A 17,341-nucleotide genomic window follows, 5' to 3' on the forward strand; every position below is an offset into this window, starting at 1 on the left:
TATACTACTATACTATCCTATCCTATCCTATCCTATACTATACTATACTATACTATACTATACTATACTATACTATACTATACCAGCGCAGTCAGTTCCAGGTTAATGCTCTACTATACTATACAATACTATCTCTTCAGTCCAGACTCAATCAGGTCCAGGTGGATACTCTACTGTACTACTATACTCTACTACTATAAGATACTCTACTATACTATACTACTATACTGTACTATACTATACTATACCAACGCAGTCAGTTCCAGGTTAATGCTCTACGGTACTACTATTCTATACTATCTCTTCAGTCCAGACTCAGTGAGGTTCAGGCTGATCCCAGACAGCAGATCTCCTCCACAGCTTCTGTTCAGCATTTCCTTCAGCGCTTCATTCACGTCATTATTAAACACAGTGGAGAAGTTACAGTTGAGGTAGCCCCCTCCTCCTCCGACCCCGTCCGCGACCCCGCCCGTGACCCCTAACGACCCCACCACGTCCTGCACCCACTTCAGCTCGTCGCTCAGCTCCTGTCTCAGGGCGTCAAAGTGTCTCTTCCTCTCCTGGTAGCGGGCGCTAACGTCACTGACGCTAACGTCCACCACCTTCATCTCATCCTGCAGGCTCCTCTTCATCGCCTCCACTTTACGGAACTCGTAGCGGATCTGAGACAGCTGGTGACGGACCCCCTCGCTCTCCTCCTTGTACCAGGACTCCTTGTGGTTGTAGACGGAGACCAAGGCGTCGATGTCCTCCTGCAGGGAGTCGTGGGCCGAGGCTAGCCCAGTGAAGGAGCCCTCCATCCGGCTGATGTCCTCCACTACCTGGACGAAGCGTTCGAAGTTGACGTAGGTGTTGTTGGGGGGCATGGAGGAGTGGGACTTCATGGTGTACTCCTTGAGACGTTTGGTCTTCAGCTGACGGCGCTCGCGCTTCTTAGGGGTCTTGGTCTGGTCCGGGGTCTTGGTCTGGTCCGGGGTCTTGGTGATGGGAGTCTCCTCCTTGCACTCATTAGACTTCAGACACGAGAGATGAGGACGACAGACGGAGGGTTACTGAGCTGGAAGTCACTTACTGGCACTGCATGCCATGCATTGATGATGTTCTGAACAGCAATGGACTATAAAGCCAGAGGTGACATGCCTCCATCACCAAACCAACGACATTACTCCAGGTGACATGGTTAGTTATATATTACCCAACAGACAACACTCCAGGTGACATGGTTAGTTATATATTACCCAACAGGCAACACTCCAGGTGACATGGTTAGTTATATATTACCCAACAGGCAACACTCCAGGTGACATGGTTAGTTATATATTACCCAACAGGCAACACTCCAGGTGACATGGTTAGTTATATATTACCCAACAGACAACACTCCAGGTGACATGGTTAGTTATATATTACCCAACAGGCAACACTCCAGGTGACATGGTTAGTTATATCATTATTCTTTCCCAACAAAACAGGCAACACATTTAAGTTAAGAGTCACAGGTGACATGGGGTTGTTATAGGTATTCCAGGCCATTACATATTCTAATTGTCACTCCAGGCCATTATATATTCTATATTGACATGGGAGGTGGTTCCAGGCCATTATATATACATTGTCTGAGTACCCAGGCCTTTATATATTCTATATTGTCTGAGTGGGAGGTGCTGTCCAGGCCATTATATATTCTATATTGTCTGAGTGGGAGGTGCTGTCCAGGCCATTATATACTAATTGTCTGAGTGGGAGGTGCTGTCCAGGCCATTATATATTCTATATTGTCTGAGTGGGAGGTGCTGTCCAGGCCATTATATATTCTTATTGTCTGAGTGGGAGGTGCTGTCCAGGCCATTATATATTCTATATTGTCTGAGTGGGAGGTGCTGTCCAGGCCATTATATATTCTACATTGTCTGAGTGGGAGGTGCTGTCCAGGCCATTATATATTCATTGTCTCCAGTGGGAGGTGGTCCAGGCCATTATATATTCTACATTGTCTGAGTGGGAGGTGCTGTCCAGGCCATTATATATTCTATATTGTCTGAGTGGGAGGTGCTGTCCAGGCCATTATATATTCTACATTGTCTGAGTGGGAGGTGCTGTCCAGGCCATTATATATTCTATATTGTCTGAGTGGGAGGTGCTGTCCAGGCCATTATATATTCTATATTGTCTGAGTGGGAGGTGCTGTCCAGGCCATTATATATTCTATATTGTCTGAGTGGGAGGTGCTGTCCAGGCCATTATATATTCTACATTGTCTGAGTGGGAGGTGCTGTCCAGGCCATTATATATTCTATATTGTCTGAGTGGGAGGTGCTGTCCAGGCCATTATATATTCTATATTGTCTGAGTGGGAGGTGCTGTCCAGGCCATTATATATTCTATATTGTCTGAGTGGGAGGTGCTGTCCAGGCCATTATATATTCTATATTGTCTGAGTGGGAGGTGCTGTCCAGGCCATTATATATTCTATATTGTCTGAGTGGGAGGTGCTGTCCAGGCCATTATATATTCTATATTGTCTGAGTGGGAGGTGCTGTCCAGGCCATTATATATTCTATATTGTCTGAGTGGGAGGTGCTGTCCAGGCCATTATATATTCTATATTGTCTGAGTGGGAGGTGCTGTCCAGGCCATTATATATTCTACATTGTCTGAGTGGGAGGTGCTGTCCAGGCCATTATATATTCTCATTGTCAGTGGGAGGTGCTGTCCAGGCCATTATATATTCTATATTGTCTGAGTGGGAGGTGCTGTCCAGGCCATTATATATTCTCCATTGTCTGAGTGGGAGGTGCTGTCCAGGCCATTATATATTCTACATTGTCTGAGTGGGAGGTGCTGTCCAGGCCATTATATATTCTACATTGTCTGAGTGGGAGGTGCTGTCCAGGCCATTATATATTCTATATTGTCTGAGTGGGAGGTGCTGTCCAGGCCATTATATATTCTATATTGTCTGAGTGGGAGGTGCTGTCCAGGCCATTATATATTCTACATTATGTCTAGTGGGAGGTGCTGTCAGGCCATTATAATTCTATATTGTCTGAGTGGGAGGTGCTGTCCAGGTATAAAGGTGTGGTTATGCAAATGACCTATTATATATTCTATATTGTCTGAGTGGGAGGTGCTGTCCAGGCCATTATATATTCTACATTGTCTGAGTGGGAGGTGCTGTCCAGACCATTATATATTCAAATATTGCAGGACAGGCCATTATATATTCTATATTGTCTGAGTGGGAGGTGCTGTCCAGGCCATTATATATTCTATATTGTCTGAGTGGGAGGTGCTGTCCAGGCCATTATATATTCTACATTGTCTGAGTGGGAGGTGCTGTCCAGGCCATTATATATTCTATATTGTCTGAGTGGGAGGTGCTGTCCAGGCCATTATATATTCTATATTGTCTGAGTGGGAGGTGCAGTCCAGACCATTATATATTCTATATTGTCTGAGTGGGAGGTGCAGTCCATAGCAGCTATAACATACATTACATGGTCAGAAACCAAGTATGTAAAAACCGTACAAACAAGAAACAATCTGCCTGAACAGTACAAGTCACAGTATAATTAGGAGGTGTGGTTATGCAAATGCAAAAAAATCCAGGAAGTTATGTCACAAAAGAAAACGACAATGCATGTCTTAACATCAAGCTGTCAATCATGATAGTATGCTGTTTTCATATGACAATGATATACCTTGATCCAGGGATGGTTGAGGGCATCTTGAATAGTTAACCTCTTCCTGGAAGACAAACATGTTTACACTGGATTTGGTAGAGTCACACCTCATGACCTTCTCCACATGGTGTTATGTTTACAGCCTTATTCTAAAATTAATGTTAAAAAAGAAATCCCTCATCAATCTACATACAATACCCATAATGACATAATACCCCATAATGACATCACAATACCCCATAATGACATCACAATACCCCATAATGACATCACAATACCCCATAATGACATCACAATACCCCATAATGACATCACAATACCCCATAATGACATCACAATACCCCATAATGACATCACAATACCCCATAATGACATCACAATACCCCATAATGAAAAAATAAACTGTTTTTTAAAGATTTTTGTAAAGTTATAAAAAAATAAAAAGCTGAAATAACTCATTTACATAAGTATTCAGACCCTTTACTCAGTACTTTGTTGAAGCACTTTTGGCAGCGATTACAACCTCAAGGCTTCTTGGGTATGATGCTACACGCTTGGCACACCTGCGTTTGGAGAGTTTCTCCCATTCTTCTCTGCAGATACTTTCAAGCTCTGTCAGGTTAGTTGGGGAGCGTCGCTGCACAGCTATTTTCAGGTCTCTCCAGGGATGTTCGATTGAGTTCAAGTCCGGGCTCTGGCTGGGCCAGTGAAGGACATTCAGAGACTTGTCCCGAAGCCACTCCTGCGTTGTCTTGGCTGTGTGTTTAGGGTCGTTGTCCTGTTGGAAGGGGATCCTTCGCTCCAGTCTGAGGTCCTGAGCGCTCTGGAGCAGGTTTTCATCAAGGATCTCTCTGTACTTTGCTCCCTTCATCTTTTCCTCGATCCTGACTAGTCTCCCAGTCCCTGCCACTGAAAAACATCCCCACAGCATGATGCAGTCACCACCATGCTTCACCGTAGTGATGCAGTCACCACCATGCTTCACCGTAGTGATGCAGCCACCACCATGCTTCACCGTAGTGATGCAGTCACCACCATGTTTCATCGTAGGGATGGTGGCAGGTTTCCTCCGTTTAGCGTTCAGAGTTCAATCTTGGTTTCATCAGACCAGAGAATCTTGTTCCTCATGGTCTGAGAGTCTTTATGTGCCTTTTGTCAAAACTCCAAGCGGGCTGTCATGTGCCTTTTACTGAGGAGTTACTTCCACCTGGCCACTCTACCATAAAGGCCTGATTGGTGGAGTGCTGCAGAGATGGTTGTCCTTCTGGAAGTTTCTCCCATCTCCACGGAGTAACCATGGAGCTCTGTCAGAGTGACCATCGGGTTCTTGATCACCTTTCTGACCGAGGCCCTTCTCACCCGATTGGTGGTTGCAAACTTCTTCCATTTAAGAATGATGGAGGCCACTGTGTTCTTGGGGACCTTCAATGCTGCAGAAATGTGTTTGGTACCCTTCCCCAGATCTGTGCCTCGACACAATCATGTCTCGGAGCTCTACGGACAATTCCTTCGGCTTCATGGCTTGGTTTTTGCTCTGACATGCACTGTCAACTGTCGGACCTTATATAGACAGGTGTGTGCCTTTCCAAATCATGTCCAATCAATTGAATTTACCACAGATGGACTCCAATCAAGTTGTAGAAACATCTCAAGGACGATCAATGGAAACAGGATGCACCTGAGTTCAATTTCAAATCTCTCAATTTCAAATCTCTCATTTTTATTTTCCACCTCCCCACATCTTGTCTCTCTCCAGTAGTTGTCATATGAAGTTATTAGCCAGCTGACCCTGACCCCTAACCCCCGACCTCCAATCTCTCTTTACATCTCGTCTCTCTCCAGCAGCTGTCATATTAGCCAGCTGACCCCTAACCCCGACCTCTAATCCCTCCTTACATCTTGTCTCTCTCCAGCAGCTGTCATATTAGCCAGCTGACCCCTAACCCCCGACCTCTAATCCCTCCTTACATCTTGTCTCTCTCCAGCAGCTGTCATATTAGCCAGCTGACCCTGACCCCTAACCCCTGACCTCCAATCCCTCCTTACATCTTGTCTCTCTCCAGCAGCTGTCATATTAGCCAGCTGACCCTGACCCCTGACCTCTAACCCCTCCTTACATCTTGTCTCTCTCCAGTAGCTGCCGTATGAAGCTTTTGGCCAGTTCACTGGTTCTACAGAAGAACTCCTCGTCAAACTCGTAGTTCATGGCGGAGATGTTGGCCAGCGTGTCCTGTTTAGTCTCTCCCAGGAAGGGAGACGCTCCACTCAGCCTGGAACACAACAACAACAAGGCCAGAACAGGAGGAGTGTTAGGAACATTGCATGTGTTCACCATCCCTGTTTACATGTCACGACTTCTACCGAAGTCGATGCCTCTCGATGGTTCATGTATCTTTATGTACATATGTACATATTCTTTATCCCCTTACACTTGTGTCTGATAAGGTAATAGTTTTGGAATTGTTACCTATATTACTTGTTGGTTATTACTGCATTGTCGGAACCAGAAGCACAAGCATTTCGCTACACTCGCATTAACATCTGCTAACCATGTGTATGTGACAAATAAAATTTTGATTTAGAAAAATTTGATTCCTCGTTCGGGCGCTGTTCGGCGGTCGACGTCGCTTTGCCTTCTAGCCGTCGCCAATCCATTTTTTTCATTTTCCATTTGTTTTGTCTTGTTTTCCCACACACCTGGTTTTCATTTCCCTCACTATGTGTTGTGTATTTAACCCTCTGTTCCCCCCATGTTTATTGTAAGTGCATGTGTACATGTGTTTGACTAGTGCACGTCCGGTTATTGTGCCCATATTTTGTATTTTCTTATGCCTAAGAAGGGTTCATGCTTCATGTTGAACTCCCTAATAAGGGTTCATGTATAGTGTGGTTCATGCTTCATGTTGAACTGCCTAAGAAGGGTTCATGTGTAGTGTGGTTCATGCTTCATGTTGAACTGCCTAAGAAGGGTTCATGTGTAGTGTGGTTCATGCTTCATGTTGAACTCCCTAAGAAGGGTTCATGTATAGTGTGGTTCATGCTTCATGTTGAACTGCCTAAGAAGGGTTCATGTAGGGTTAGTGTGGTTCATGCTTCATGTTGAACTGCCTAAGAAGGGTTCATGTATAGTGTGGTTCATGCTTCATGTTGAACTCCCTAAGAAGGGTTCATGTATAGTGTGGTTCATGCTTCATGTTGAACTCCCTAAGAAGGGTTCATGTGTAGTGTGGTTCATGCTTCATGTTGAACTGCCTAAGAAGGGTTCATGTATAGTGTGGTTCATGCTTCATGTTGAACTGCCTAAGAAGGGTTCATGTATAGTGTGGTTCATGCTTCATGTTGAACTCCCTAAGAAGGGTTCATGTGTAGTGTGGTTCATGCTTCATGTTGAACTCCCTAATAAGGGTTCATGTGTAGTGTGGTTAATGCTTCATGTTGAACTCCCTAATAAGGGTTCATGTATAGTTTTTTATTATTTTATTTTTTTTTAGTTTTTTTTTTTTTCACCTTTATTTAACCAGGTAGGCTAGTTGAGAACAAGTTCTCATTTGCAACTGCGACCTGGCCAAGATAAAGCATAGCAGTGTGAACAGACAACACAGAGTTACACATGGAGTAAACAATTAGCAAGTCAATAACACAGTAGAAAAAAATGGGCAGTCTATATACAATGTGTGCAAAAGGCATGAGGAGGTAGGCGAATAATACAATTTTGCAGATTAACACTGGAGTGATAAATGATCAGATGGGCATGTACAGGTAGAGATATTGGTGTGCAAAAGAGCAGAAAAGTAAATAAATAAAAACAGTATAAAAACAGTATGGGAATGAGGTAGGTGAAAAAGGGTGAGCTATTTACCTATAGACTATGTACAGCTGCAGTGATCGGTTAGCTGCTCGGATAGCTGATGTTTGAAGTTGGCGAGGGAGATAAAAGTCTCCAACTTCAGCGATTTTTGCAATTCGTTCCAGTCACAGGCAGCAGAGTACTGGAACGAAAGGCGGCCAAATGAGGTGTTGGCTTTAGGGATGATCAGTGAGATACACCTGCTGGAGCGCGTGCTACGGATGGGTGTTGCCATCGTGACCAGTGAACTGAGATAAGGCGGAGCTTTACCTAGCATGGACTTGTAAATGACCTGGAGCCAGTGGGTCTGGCGACGAATATGTAGTGAGGGCCAGCCGACTAGAGCATACAAGTCGCAGTGGTGGATGGTATAAGGTGCTTTAGTGACAAAACGGATGGCACTGTGATAGACTGCATCCAGTTTGCTGAGTAGAGTGTTGGAAGCCATTTTGTAGATGACATCGCCGAAGTCGAGGATCGGTAGGATAGTCAGTTTTACTAGGGTAAGCTTGGCAGCGTGAGTGAAGGAGGCTTTGTTGCGGAATAGAAAGCCGACTCTGGATTTGATTTTTGATTGGAGATGTTTGATGAGTCTGGAAGGAGAGTTTGCAGTCTAGCCAGACACCTAGGTACTTATAGATGTCCACATATTCAAGGTTGGAACCATCCAGGGTGGTGATGCTAGTCGGGCATGCGGGTGCAGGCAGCGATCGGTTGAAAAGCATGCATTTGGTTTTACTCGCGTTTAAGAGCAGTTGGAGGCCACGGAAGGAGTGCTGTATGGCATTGAAGCTCGTTTGGAGGTTTGATAGCACAGTGTCCAATGACGGGCCGAAAGTATATAGAATGGTGTCGTCTGCGTAGAGGTGGATCAGGGAATCGCCCGCAGCAAGAGCAACATCATTGATATATACAGAGAAAAGAGTCGGCCCGAGAATTGAACCCTGTGGCACCCCATAGAGACTGCCAGAGGACCGGACAGCGTGCCCTCTGATTTGACACACTGAACTCTGTCTGCAAAGTAATTGGTGAACCAGGCAAGGCAGTCATCCGAAAAAAACCGAGGCTGTTGAGTCTGCCGATAAGAATTTGGTGATTGACAGAGTCGAAAGCCTTGGCGAGGTCGATGAAGACGGCTGCACAGTACTGTCTTTTATCGATGGCGGTTATGATATAATTTAGTACCTTGAGTGTGGCTGAGGTGCACCCGTGACCGGCTCGGAAACCAGATTGCACAGCGGAGAAGGTACGGTGGGATTCGAGATGGTCAGTGACCTGTTTGTTGACTTGGCTTTCGAAGACCTTAGATAGGCAGGGCAGGATGGATATAGGTCTATAGCAGTTTGGGTCCAGGGTGTCTCCTCCTTTGAAGAGGGGGATGACTGCGGCAGCTTTCCAATCCTTGGGGATCTCAGACGATATGAAAGAGAGGTTGAACAGGCTGGTAATAGGGGTTGCGACAATGGCGGCAGATAGTTTCAGAAATAGCGGGTCCAGATTGTCAAGCCCAGCTGATTTGTACGGGTCCAGGTTTTGCAGCTCTTTCAGAACATCTGCTATCTGGATTTGGGTAAAGGAGAACCTGGAGAGGCTTGGGTGAGGAACTACGGGGGGCGGAGCTGTTGGCCGAGGTTGGAGTAGCCAGGCGGAAGGCATGGCCAGCCGTTGAGAAGTGCTTATTGAAGTTTTCGATAATCATGGATTTATCGGTGGAGACCGTGTTTCTAGCCTCAGTGCAGTGGGCAGCTGGGAGGAGGTGCTCTTGTTCTCCATGGACTTCACAGTGTCCCAGAACTTTTGGAGTTGGAGCTACAGGATGCAAACTTCTGCCTGAAGAAGCTGGCCTTAGCTTTCCTGACTGACTGCGTGTATTGGTTCCTGACTTCCCTGAACAGTTGCATATCACGGGGGCTATTCGATGCTATTGCAGTCCGCCACAGGATGTTTTTGTGCTGGTCGAGGGCAGTCAGGTCTGGAGTGAACCAAGGGCTGTATCTGTTCTTGGTTCTGAATTTTTTGAACGGAGCATGCTTATCCAAAATGGTGAGGAAGTTACTTTTAAAGAATGACCAGGCATCCTCAACTGACGGGATGAGGTCAATGTCCTTCCAGGATACACGGGCCAGGTCGATTAGAAAGGCCTGCTCACAGAAGTGTTTTAGGGAGCGTTTGACAGTGATGAGGGGTGGTCGTTTGACTGCGGCTCCGTGGCGGATACAGGCGATGAGGCAGTGATCGCTGAGATCCTGGTTGAAGACAGCGGAGGTATATTTGGAGGGCCAGTTGGTCAGGATGACGTCTATGAGGGTGCCCTTGTTTACAGAGTTAGGGTTGTACCTGGTGGGTTCCTTGATGATTTGCGTGAGATTGAGGGCATCTAGCTTAGATTGTAGGACTGCCGGGGTGTTAAGCATATCCCAGTTTAGGTCACCTAACAGGACAAACTCTGAAGCTAGATGGGGGCGATCAATTCACAAATGGTGTCCAGGGCACAGCTGGGAGCTGACGGGGTCGGTAGCAGGCGGCAACAGTGAGAGACTTGTTTCTGGAGAGAGTAATTTTCAAAATAAGTAGTTCAAACTGTTTGGGTATGGACCTGGAAAGTATGACATTACTTTGCAGGCTCTCTCTGCAGTAGACTGCGACTCCGCCCCCTTTGGCAGTTCTATCTTGACGGAAGATGTTATAGTTGGGTATGGAAATCTCTGAATTTTTGGTGGCCTTCCTGAGCCAGGATTCAGACACGGCAAGGACATCAGGGTTAGCAGAGTGTGCTAAAGCAGTGAGTAAAACAAACTTAGGGAGGAGGCTTCTGATGTTGACATGCATAAAACCAAGACTTTTTCGATCACAGAAGTCAACAAATGAGGGTACCTGGGGACATGCAGGGCCTGGGTTTACCTCCACATCACCCGCGGAACAGAGAAGGAGTAGTATGAGGGTGCGGCTAAAGGCTATCAAAACTGGTCGCCTAGAGCGTTGGGGGCAGAGGATAAGAGGAGCAGGTTTCTGGGCATGGTAGAATATATTCAGGGCATAATGCGCAGACAGGGGTATGGTGGGGTGCGGGTACAGCGGAGGTAAGCCCAGGCACTGGGTGATGATGAGAGAGGTTGTATCTCTGGACATGCTGGTTGTAATGGGTGAGGTCACCGCATGTGTGGGGGGTGGGACAAAGGAGGTAACAGGGGTATGCAGAGTGGATCTAGGGGCTCCATTGTGAACTAAAACAATGATAACTAACCTGAACAACAGTATACAAGGCATATTGACATTTGGGAGAGACATACAGCGAGGCATACAGTAATCACAGGTGTTGAATTGGGAAAGCTAGCTAAAAACAGTAGGCGAGGCTAATCAGCTAGCACAACAAACAGCAGGTAAAATGGCGTTGACTAGGCAACTGGGCCGACAGATAAAACAAACAAGCAGAATGGAGTACCGTGATTAATGGACAGTCCAGCGTGCGTCAGCTATGTAGCCAAGAGATCAGTGTCCAGGGGGCAGCGGTGGATGGGCAGGGAAGCTGGGCTGGCGAGTGTTATCCAGGTTTTTTAAAAAAACGAACAATGACTAAATAGCTTGTAGCTAGTTAGCTGGTTAGCGTCTGGAGGTTCTTGAGTGTGTCATAAAAATAAAATAAAAATTAAAGGTGATAGCGATTCCGTATCACAGTGGGTGAGGCAGGTTTCCGGAAGGTATAAACAAAATAAAAATCAAAGAGAGATAGAAAGTAAATGGGTTCAGAGTGTTTGGAATGCAGTGAGCCAGATGGTTAGCAGGCCTGTGCTAACAAGCTAACAGTTCGTAGGCCCGGGCTAGACAAGCTAGCCGTTAGCAGGCCGAATTAGCAAGCAGGGAGATAGCGAGGGCTAGAGAGCTAACCTTTGGGGGACGTCGCGATGGGGTGAGTCTGTTTATTCCTCTTCTTGCGGTGACATCGACAGACCGGTCGTGGGCCCGGGTAATTGTAGCCCAGGAGTATGCTACAGGAGCTCTAGTGCGCTGGGTGAGCTGGAGACACAGCGTTTCAGAAAGCTCGCGGGCCTTGGCCAGCAGATAGATCTTTGGCGATGTCGCAACGAAAAGCCTGTTGAAACCACCTCGGACGATTATGTCGGCGGACCAGTCGTGATGGATCGGCGGGGCTCCGTGTCGGCAGTAAAGGGTCCAGGCCAATTGGCAAAAGAGGTATTGTTGGGCCTCTTCGGCTAGTCGGGAGATGGGCTTAGCTCAAGGCTAACTGTAGCTTGTTTTGGGACAGAGACGTTAGCCAGGAGTAGCCACTCGGATTGCAGCTAGCTAGTTGCGATGATCCGGTGTAAAGGTTCAGAGCTTGCGGTAGGAACTGGAGATGTGGTAGAGAAAGAGCAGTCTGATATGCTCTGGGTTGATGTCGCTGGTGTCCTAGTTAGCTTTGAAGACCGCTAGCAATGGCTAACTGAGTAGTAGCTAGTTAGCTGGTTAGCTTCTGATGGTGGTTCCGGTTCTAAAGTAAAGTATAGAAAAAGCAGATCCGTACCACATTGGGTGATGCGGGTTGCAGGAGAGTATATTCAGCTCTAGTTTGAAAGTGAGATTAAAATATGTACGAAATATATACAGAAAAAAAACGAAGAAAACTATATTTACACTAGACAGGACGGGACAAGACAAAACACACGTCCGATTGCTACGCCATCTTGGAACAATTATGGCCGACAGATAAAACAAACAAGCAGTGTGGTTCATGCTTCATGTTGAACTCCCTAATAAGGGTTCATGTATAGTGTGGTTCATGCTTCATGTTGTGTTGAACTCCCTAAGAAGGGTTCATGTGTAGTGTGGTTCATGCTTCATGTTGAACTCCCTAAGAAGGGTTCATGTATAGTGTGGTTCATGCTTCATGTTGTGTTGAACTCCCTAATAAGGGTTCATGTATAGTGTGGTTCATGCTTCATGTTGTGTTGAACTCTCTAATAAGGGTTCATGTGTAGTGTGGTTCATGCTTCATGTTGAACTCCCTAAGAAGGGTTCATGTGTAGTGTGGTTCATGCTTCATGTTGAACTCCCTAATAAGGGTTCATGTGTAGTGTGGTTCATGCTTCATGTTGAACTCCCTAAGAAGGGTTCATGTGTAGTGTGGTTCATGCTTCATGTTGAACTCCCTAAGAAGGGTTCATGTATAGTGTGGTTAATGCTTCATGTTGAACTCCCTAATAAGGGTTCATGTGTAGTGTGGTTAATGCTTCATGTTGAACTCCCTAATAAGGGTTCATGTGTAGTGTGGTTAATGCTTCATGTTGAACTGCCTAAGAAGGGTTCATGTGTAGTGTGGTTCATACTTCATGTTGAACTCCCTAAGAAGGGTTCATGTGTAGTGTGGTTCATGCTTCATGTTGAACTGCCTAAGAAGGGTTCATGTGTAGTGTGGTTCTTGCTTCATGTTGAACTCCCTAATAAGGGTTCATGTGTGGTTCATGCTTCATGTTGAACTCCCTAAGAAGGGTTCATGTGTAGTGTGGTTCATGCTTCATGTTGAACTGCCTAAGAAGGGTTCATGTGTAGTGTGGTTCTTGCTTCATGTTGAACTCCCTAATAAGGGTTCATGTGTAGTGTGGTTAATGCTTCATGTTGAACTCCCTAAGAAGGGTTCATGTGTAGTGTGGTTCTTGCTTCATGTTGAACTCCCTAATAAGGGTTCATGTGTAGTGTGCTTCATGCTTCATGTTGAACTCCCTAATAAGGGTTCATGTGTAGTGTGGTTCATGCTTCATGTTGTGTTGAACTCCCTAATAAGGGTTCATGTGTAGTGTGGTTCATGCTTCATGTTGTGTTGAACTCCCTAATAAGGGTTCATGTGTAGTGTGGTTAATGCTTCATGTTGAACTCCCTAATAAGGGTTCATGTATAGTGTGGTTCATGCTTCATGTTGAACTCCCTAAGAAGGGTTCATGTGTAGTGTGGTTCATGTCGTGATGAACCTAAACTCACAGGATGTAGGTGATGACTCCTATACTCCACATATCTGCCTCCAGTCCCAGCGGTTCGTAGTTCACTATCTCTGGGGCTGAAACAGACAGGTTGACCAATCAGCAGAACACTGCACTAAATGCATCGCTATCTCTGGGGCTGAAACAGACAGGTTGACCAATCAGCAGAATACTTCACTAAATGCATCGCTATCTCTGGGGCTGAAACAGACAGGTTGACCAATCAGCAGAACACTGCACTAAATGCATCGCTATCTCTGGGGCTGAAACAGACAGGTTGACCAATCAGCAGAACACTGCACTAAATGCATCCTTATCTCTGGGCCTGAAACAGACAGGTTGACCAATCAGCAGAACACTGCACTAAATGCATCACTATCTCTGGGGCTGAAACAGACAGGTTGACCAATCAGCAGAACACTGCACTAAATGCATCACTATCTCTGGGGCTGAAACAGACAGGTTGACCAATCAGCAGAACACTGCACTAAATGCATCACTATCTCTGGGGCTGAAACAGACAGGTTGACCAATCAGCAGAACACTGCACTAAATGCATCACTATCTCTGGTTGCTGAAACAGACAGGTTGACCAATCAGAAGAACACTGCACTAAATGCATCACTATCTCTGGTTGCTGAAACAGACAGGTTGACTAATCAGAAGAACACTGCACTAAATGCATCACTATCTCTGGTTGCTGAAACAGACAGGTTGACCAATCAGAAGAACACTGCACTAAATGCATCACTATCTCTGGTTGCTGAAACAGACAGGTTGACCAATCAGAAGAACACATCAGAAATAGAAAAGGGAAGTGGATCAAAACAGTGTATTTTCTATTATTATCTTTAATGTGTCCATAACAGACAGAAGGTCACTAGAAGACTGAATGTGTCCATAACAGACAGAAGGTCACTAGAAGACTGAATGTGTCCATAACAGACAGAAGGTCACTAGAAGACTGAATGTGTCCATAACAGACAGAAGGTCACTAGAAGACTGAATGAATGATAGAACGTAGTATTTACATCAAAACAATGCATTTCCTGTTAATACCTGAGATTTGTCAGGGACACATCAACACATCAACACAGGGTCTCATGAACACCTCGAACTGGACAAAGATTTTTTTCTTTAACAAGTCCCCGAAGCAAAGGATACACTGCTTTCTCGAGACCAGGCTCAAATCCCCGTCATTCGCGTTAAGAAAAGACAGAGAAAAAGGAGGCGGAGGTCGGGGTGCTTTGGGAGAATTCGTAGGCGAGTGAGTAAACCACCACTACCATCTGTTCTACTGGCCAACGTGCAGTCACTGGAGAATAAACTGGATGATCTAGGATTAAGATTATCCTACCAACGGAACATTAGGAACTGGAATATCTTATGTTTTGGGGTCTATCTTATGGGGTCTATTTGTGGGGGGGTCTATTTGTCAATAACAGCTGGTGTGCGATGTCTAACATTAAAGAAGTCTCAAGGTTATGCTCGCCTGAGGTACCAAGAGAGTTCTCATCTATATTATTCTATTTAACACCACAAACCGATGCTGGCACTCAGACTGCACTCACACTTAAAACTTAAATCCGGAAACTTAAATTAGTTTTACCTCATTTCTACCAGCATGTCACGTGCCACCAGAGGAAAAAAACTCTAGACCTCCTTTACTCCACACACAGAAACTTGTACAAAGCTCTCCCTCGCCCTCCACTTGGTAAATCCGACCATAATTCAATGCTCCTGATTCCTGCTTACTAGCAAAAACTGAAGCAGGAAGTACAAGTGACTCTCTCAATACGGAAGTGGTCAGATGACGTGGATGCTACACTACAGGACTGTTTTGCAGCACAAACTGGAATATGTTCCAGGATTCATCACTTGGCATTATACCACCTCAGTAACCGGCTTCATCAATAAGTGCATTGTCGTCCCCACAGTGACCGTACGTACGCACATATCCCAACCAGATGCCATGGATTACAGGCAACATCCGCACCGAGCTAAAGGCTAGAGTTGCCGCTTTCAAGGAGTGGGACACTAATCCTAAGAAATCCTGCTAAACGGGGCAAAGCATCAAGACAGGACTAAGATTGAATCCTACTACACTGGCTCTGACGCTCGTCGGATGTGGCAGGGCTTGTAAACTATTACAAAGAGAAACCCAGCCGCGAGCTGCCAAGTGACACGAGCCTACCAGACAAGCTAAATGCCTTTTATGCTCGCTTCGAGGCAAGCAACACTGAGGCATGAGAGCACAAGCTGTTTCCGGATGACTGTGTGATCAAGCTCTCCATCGCCGATGTGGGAAGGAGAGTGATGGAGTGCTGCATCAGATGACCTGGCCTCCACAATCACCCGACCTCAACCCAATTGAGATGGTTTAGGATGAGTTGGACCGCAGAGTGAAGGGAAAGCAGCCAACAAGTGCTCAGCATATGTGGGAACTCCTTCAAGACGGTTGGAAAAGCATTCCAGGTCAAGCTGGTTGAAAAGGGAGCCAAGAGTGTACAAAGCTGTAATCAAGGCAAAGGGTGGCTACTTTGAAAAATCTAAAATATATTTTGATATTTGTTTAACACTTTTTTTGGTTACTACATGATTCCATATGTGTTATTTCATAGTTTTGATGTCTTCACTATTATTCTACAATGTAGAAAATACAATGTAGAAAATACAATACAATACAGTACAAATAAAGAAAAGCCCTTGAATGGGTAGATGTGTCCAAACATTTGACTGATACTGTATATGTTTCAACCAGACCACCATAGTCCCTGTGAAGGTAACCTTTAAGCAGACCACCATAGTCCCTGTGAAGGTAACCTTCAAGCAGACCACCATAGTCCCTGTGAAGGTAACCTTCAAGCAGACCACCATAGTCCCTGTGAAGGTAACCTTCAAGCAGACCACCATAGTCCCTGTGAAGGTAACCTTCAAGCAGACCACCATAGTCCCTGTGAAGGTAACCTTCAAGCAGACCACCATAGTCCCTGTGAAGGTAACCTTCAAGCAGACCACCATAGTCCCTGTGAAGGTAACCTTCAAGCAGACCACCATAGTCCCTGTGAAGGTAACCTTCAAGCAGACCACCATAGTCCCTGTGAAGGTAACCTTCAAGCAGACCACCATAGTCCCTGTGAAGGTAACCTGTCTAAATGATTACCACCTCGTATCACTCATGTCGGTATATAGCCTCGGTATTGTTATTTTATTGTGTTACTTTTTTATTTTATTATATTTTTCACTTTAGTTTATTTAGTAAATATCTTCTTAACTCTATTTCTTGAACTGCATTGTTGGTTAAGGGCTTGTAAGTAAACATTTCACTGTAAGGTCTACTACACCTGTTGTATTCAGCATTTCACTGTGAGGTCTACTACACCTGTTGTATTCAGCATTTCACTGTGAGGTCTACTACACCTGTTGTATTCAGCATTTCACTGTCAGGTCTACTACACCTGTTGTATTCAGCATTTCACTGTGAGGTCTACTACACCTGTTGTATTCAGCATTTCACTGTGAGGTCTACTACACCTGTTGTATTCAGCATTTCACTGTGAGGTCTACTACACCTGTTGTATTCAGCATTTCACTGTAAGGTCTACTACACCTGTTGTATTCAGCATTTCACTGTGAGGTCTACTACACCTGTTGTATTCAGCATTTCACTGTGAGGTCTACTACACCTGTTGTATTCAGCATTTCACTGTGAGGTCTACTACACCTGTTGTATTCAGCATTTCACTGTAAGGTCTACTACACCTGTTGTATTCAGCATTTCACTGTGAGGTCTACTACACCTGTTGTATTCAGCATTTCACTGAGGTCTACTACACCTG

The 17,341-nt window shown here is 45.3% G+C and overlaps 1 protein-coding gene across 2 annotated transcripts in view; it reads right to left on the bottom strand.

Moving 5' to 3' along the window:
- Nucleotides 1-20: 20 nt before the first annotated feature.
- Nucleotides 21-17,341, bottom strand: part of dapk2a (death-associated protein kinase 2a) — a 53,671-nt gene continuing 36,350 nt past the window's right edge. The window contains exons 6-9 of one of the 2 annotated variants that reach the window (XM_052506282.1): nt 13,504-13,579; nt 5,801-5,953; nt 3,702-3,747; nt 21-1,013 (exon numbers count right to left, since the gene is read on the bottom strand). In XM_052506282.1, the coding sequence (XP_052362242.1) occupies nt 297-1,013; nt 3,702-3,747; nt 5,801-5,953; nt 13,504-13,579 (992 nt within the window). In that variant the 3' untranslated portion in view covers nt 21-296. The remainder of the gene's footprint in view (nt 1,014-3,701; nt 3,748-5,800; nt 5,954-13,503; nt 13,580-17,341) is intronic. The other variant, XM_052506283.1, reaches the window with a different exon arrangement.

Source organism: Oncorhynchus keta, unplaced genomic scaffold (genome assembly GCF_023373465.1).
Source record: "Oncorhynchus keta strain PuntledgeMale-10-30-2019 unplaced genomic scaffold, Oket_V2 Un_contig_2581_pilon_pilon, whole genome shotgun sequence".
NCBI lineage: Eukaryota > Metazoa > Chordata > Actinopteri > Salmoniformes > Salmonidae > Oncorhynchus > Oncorhynchus keta.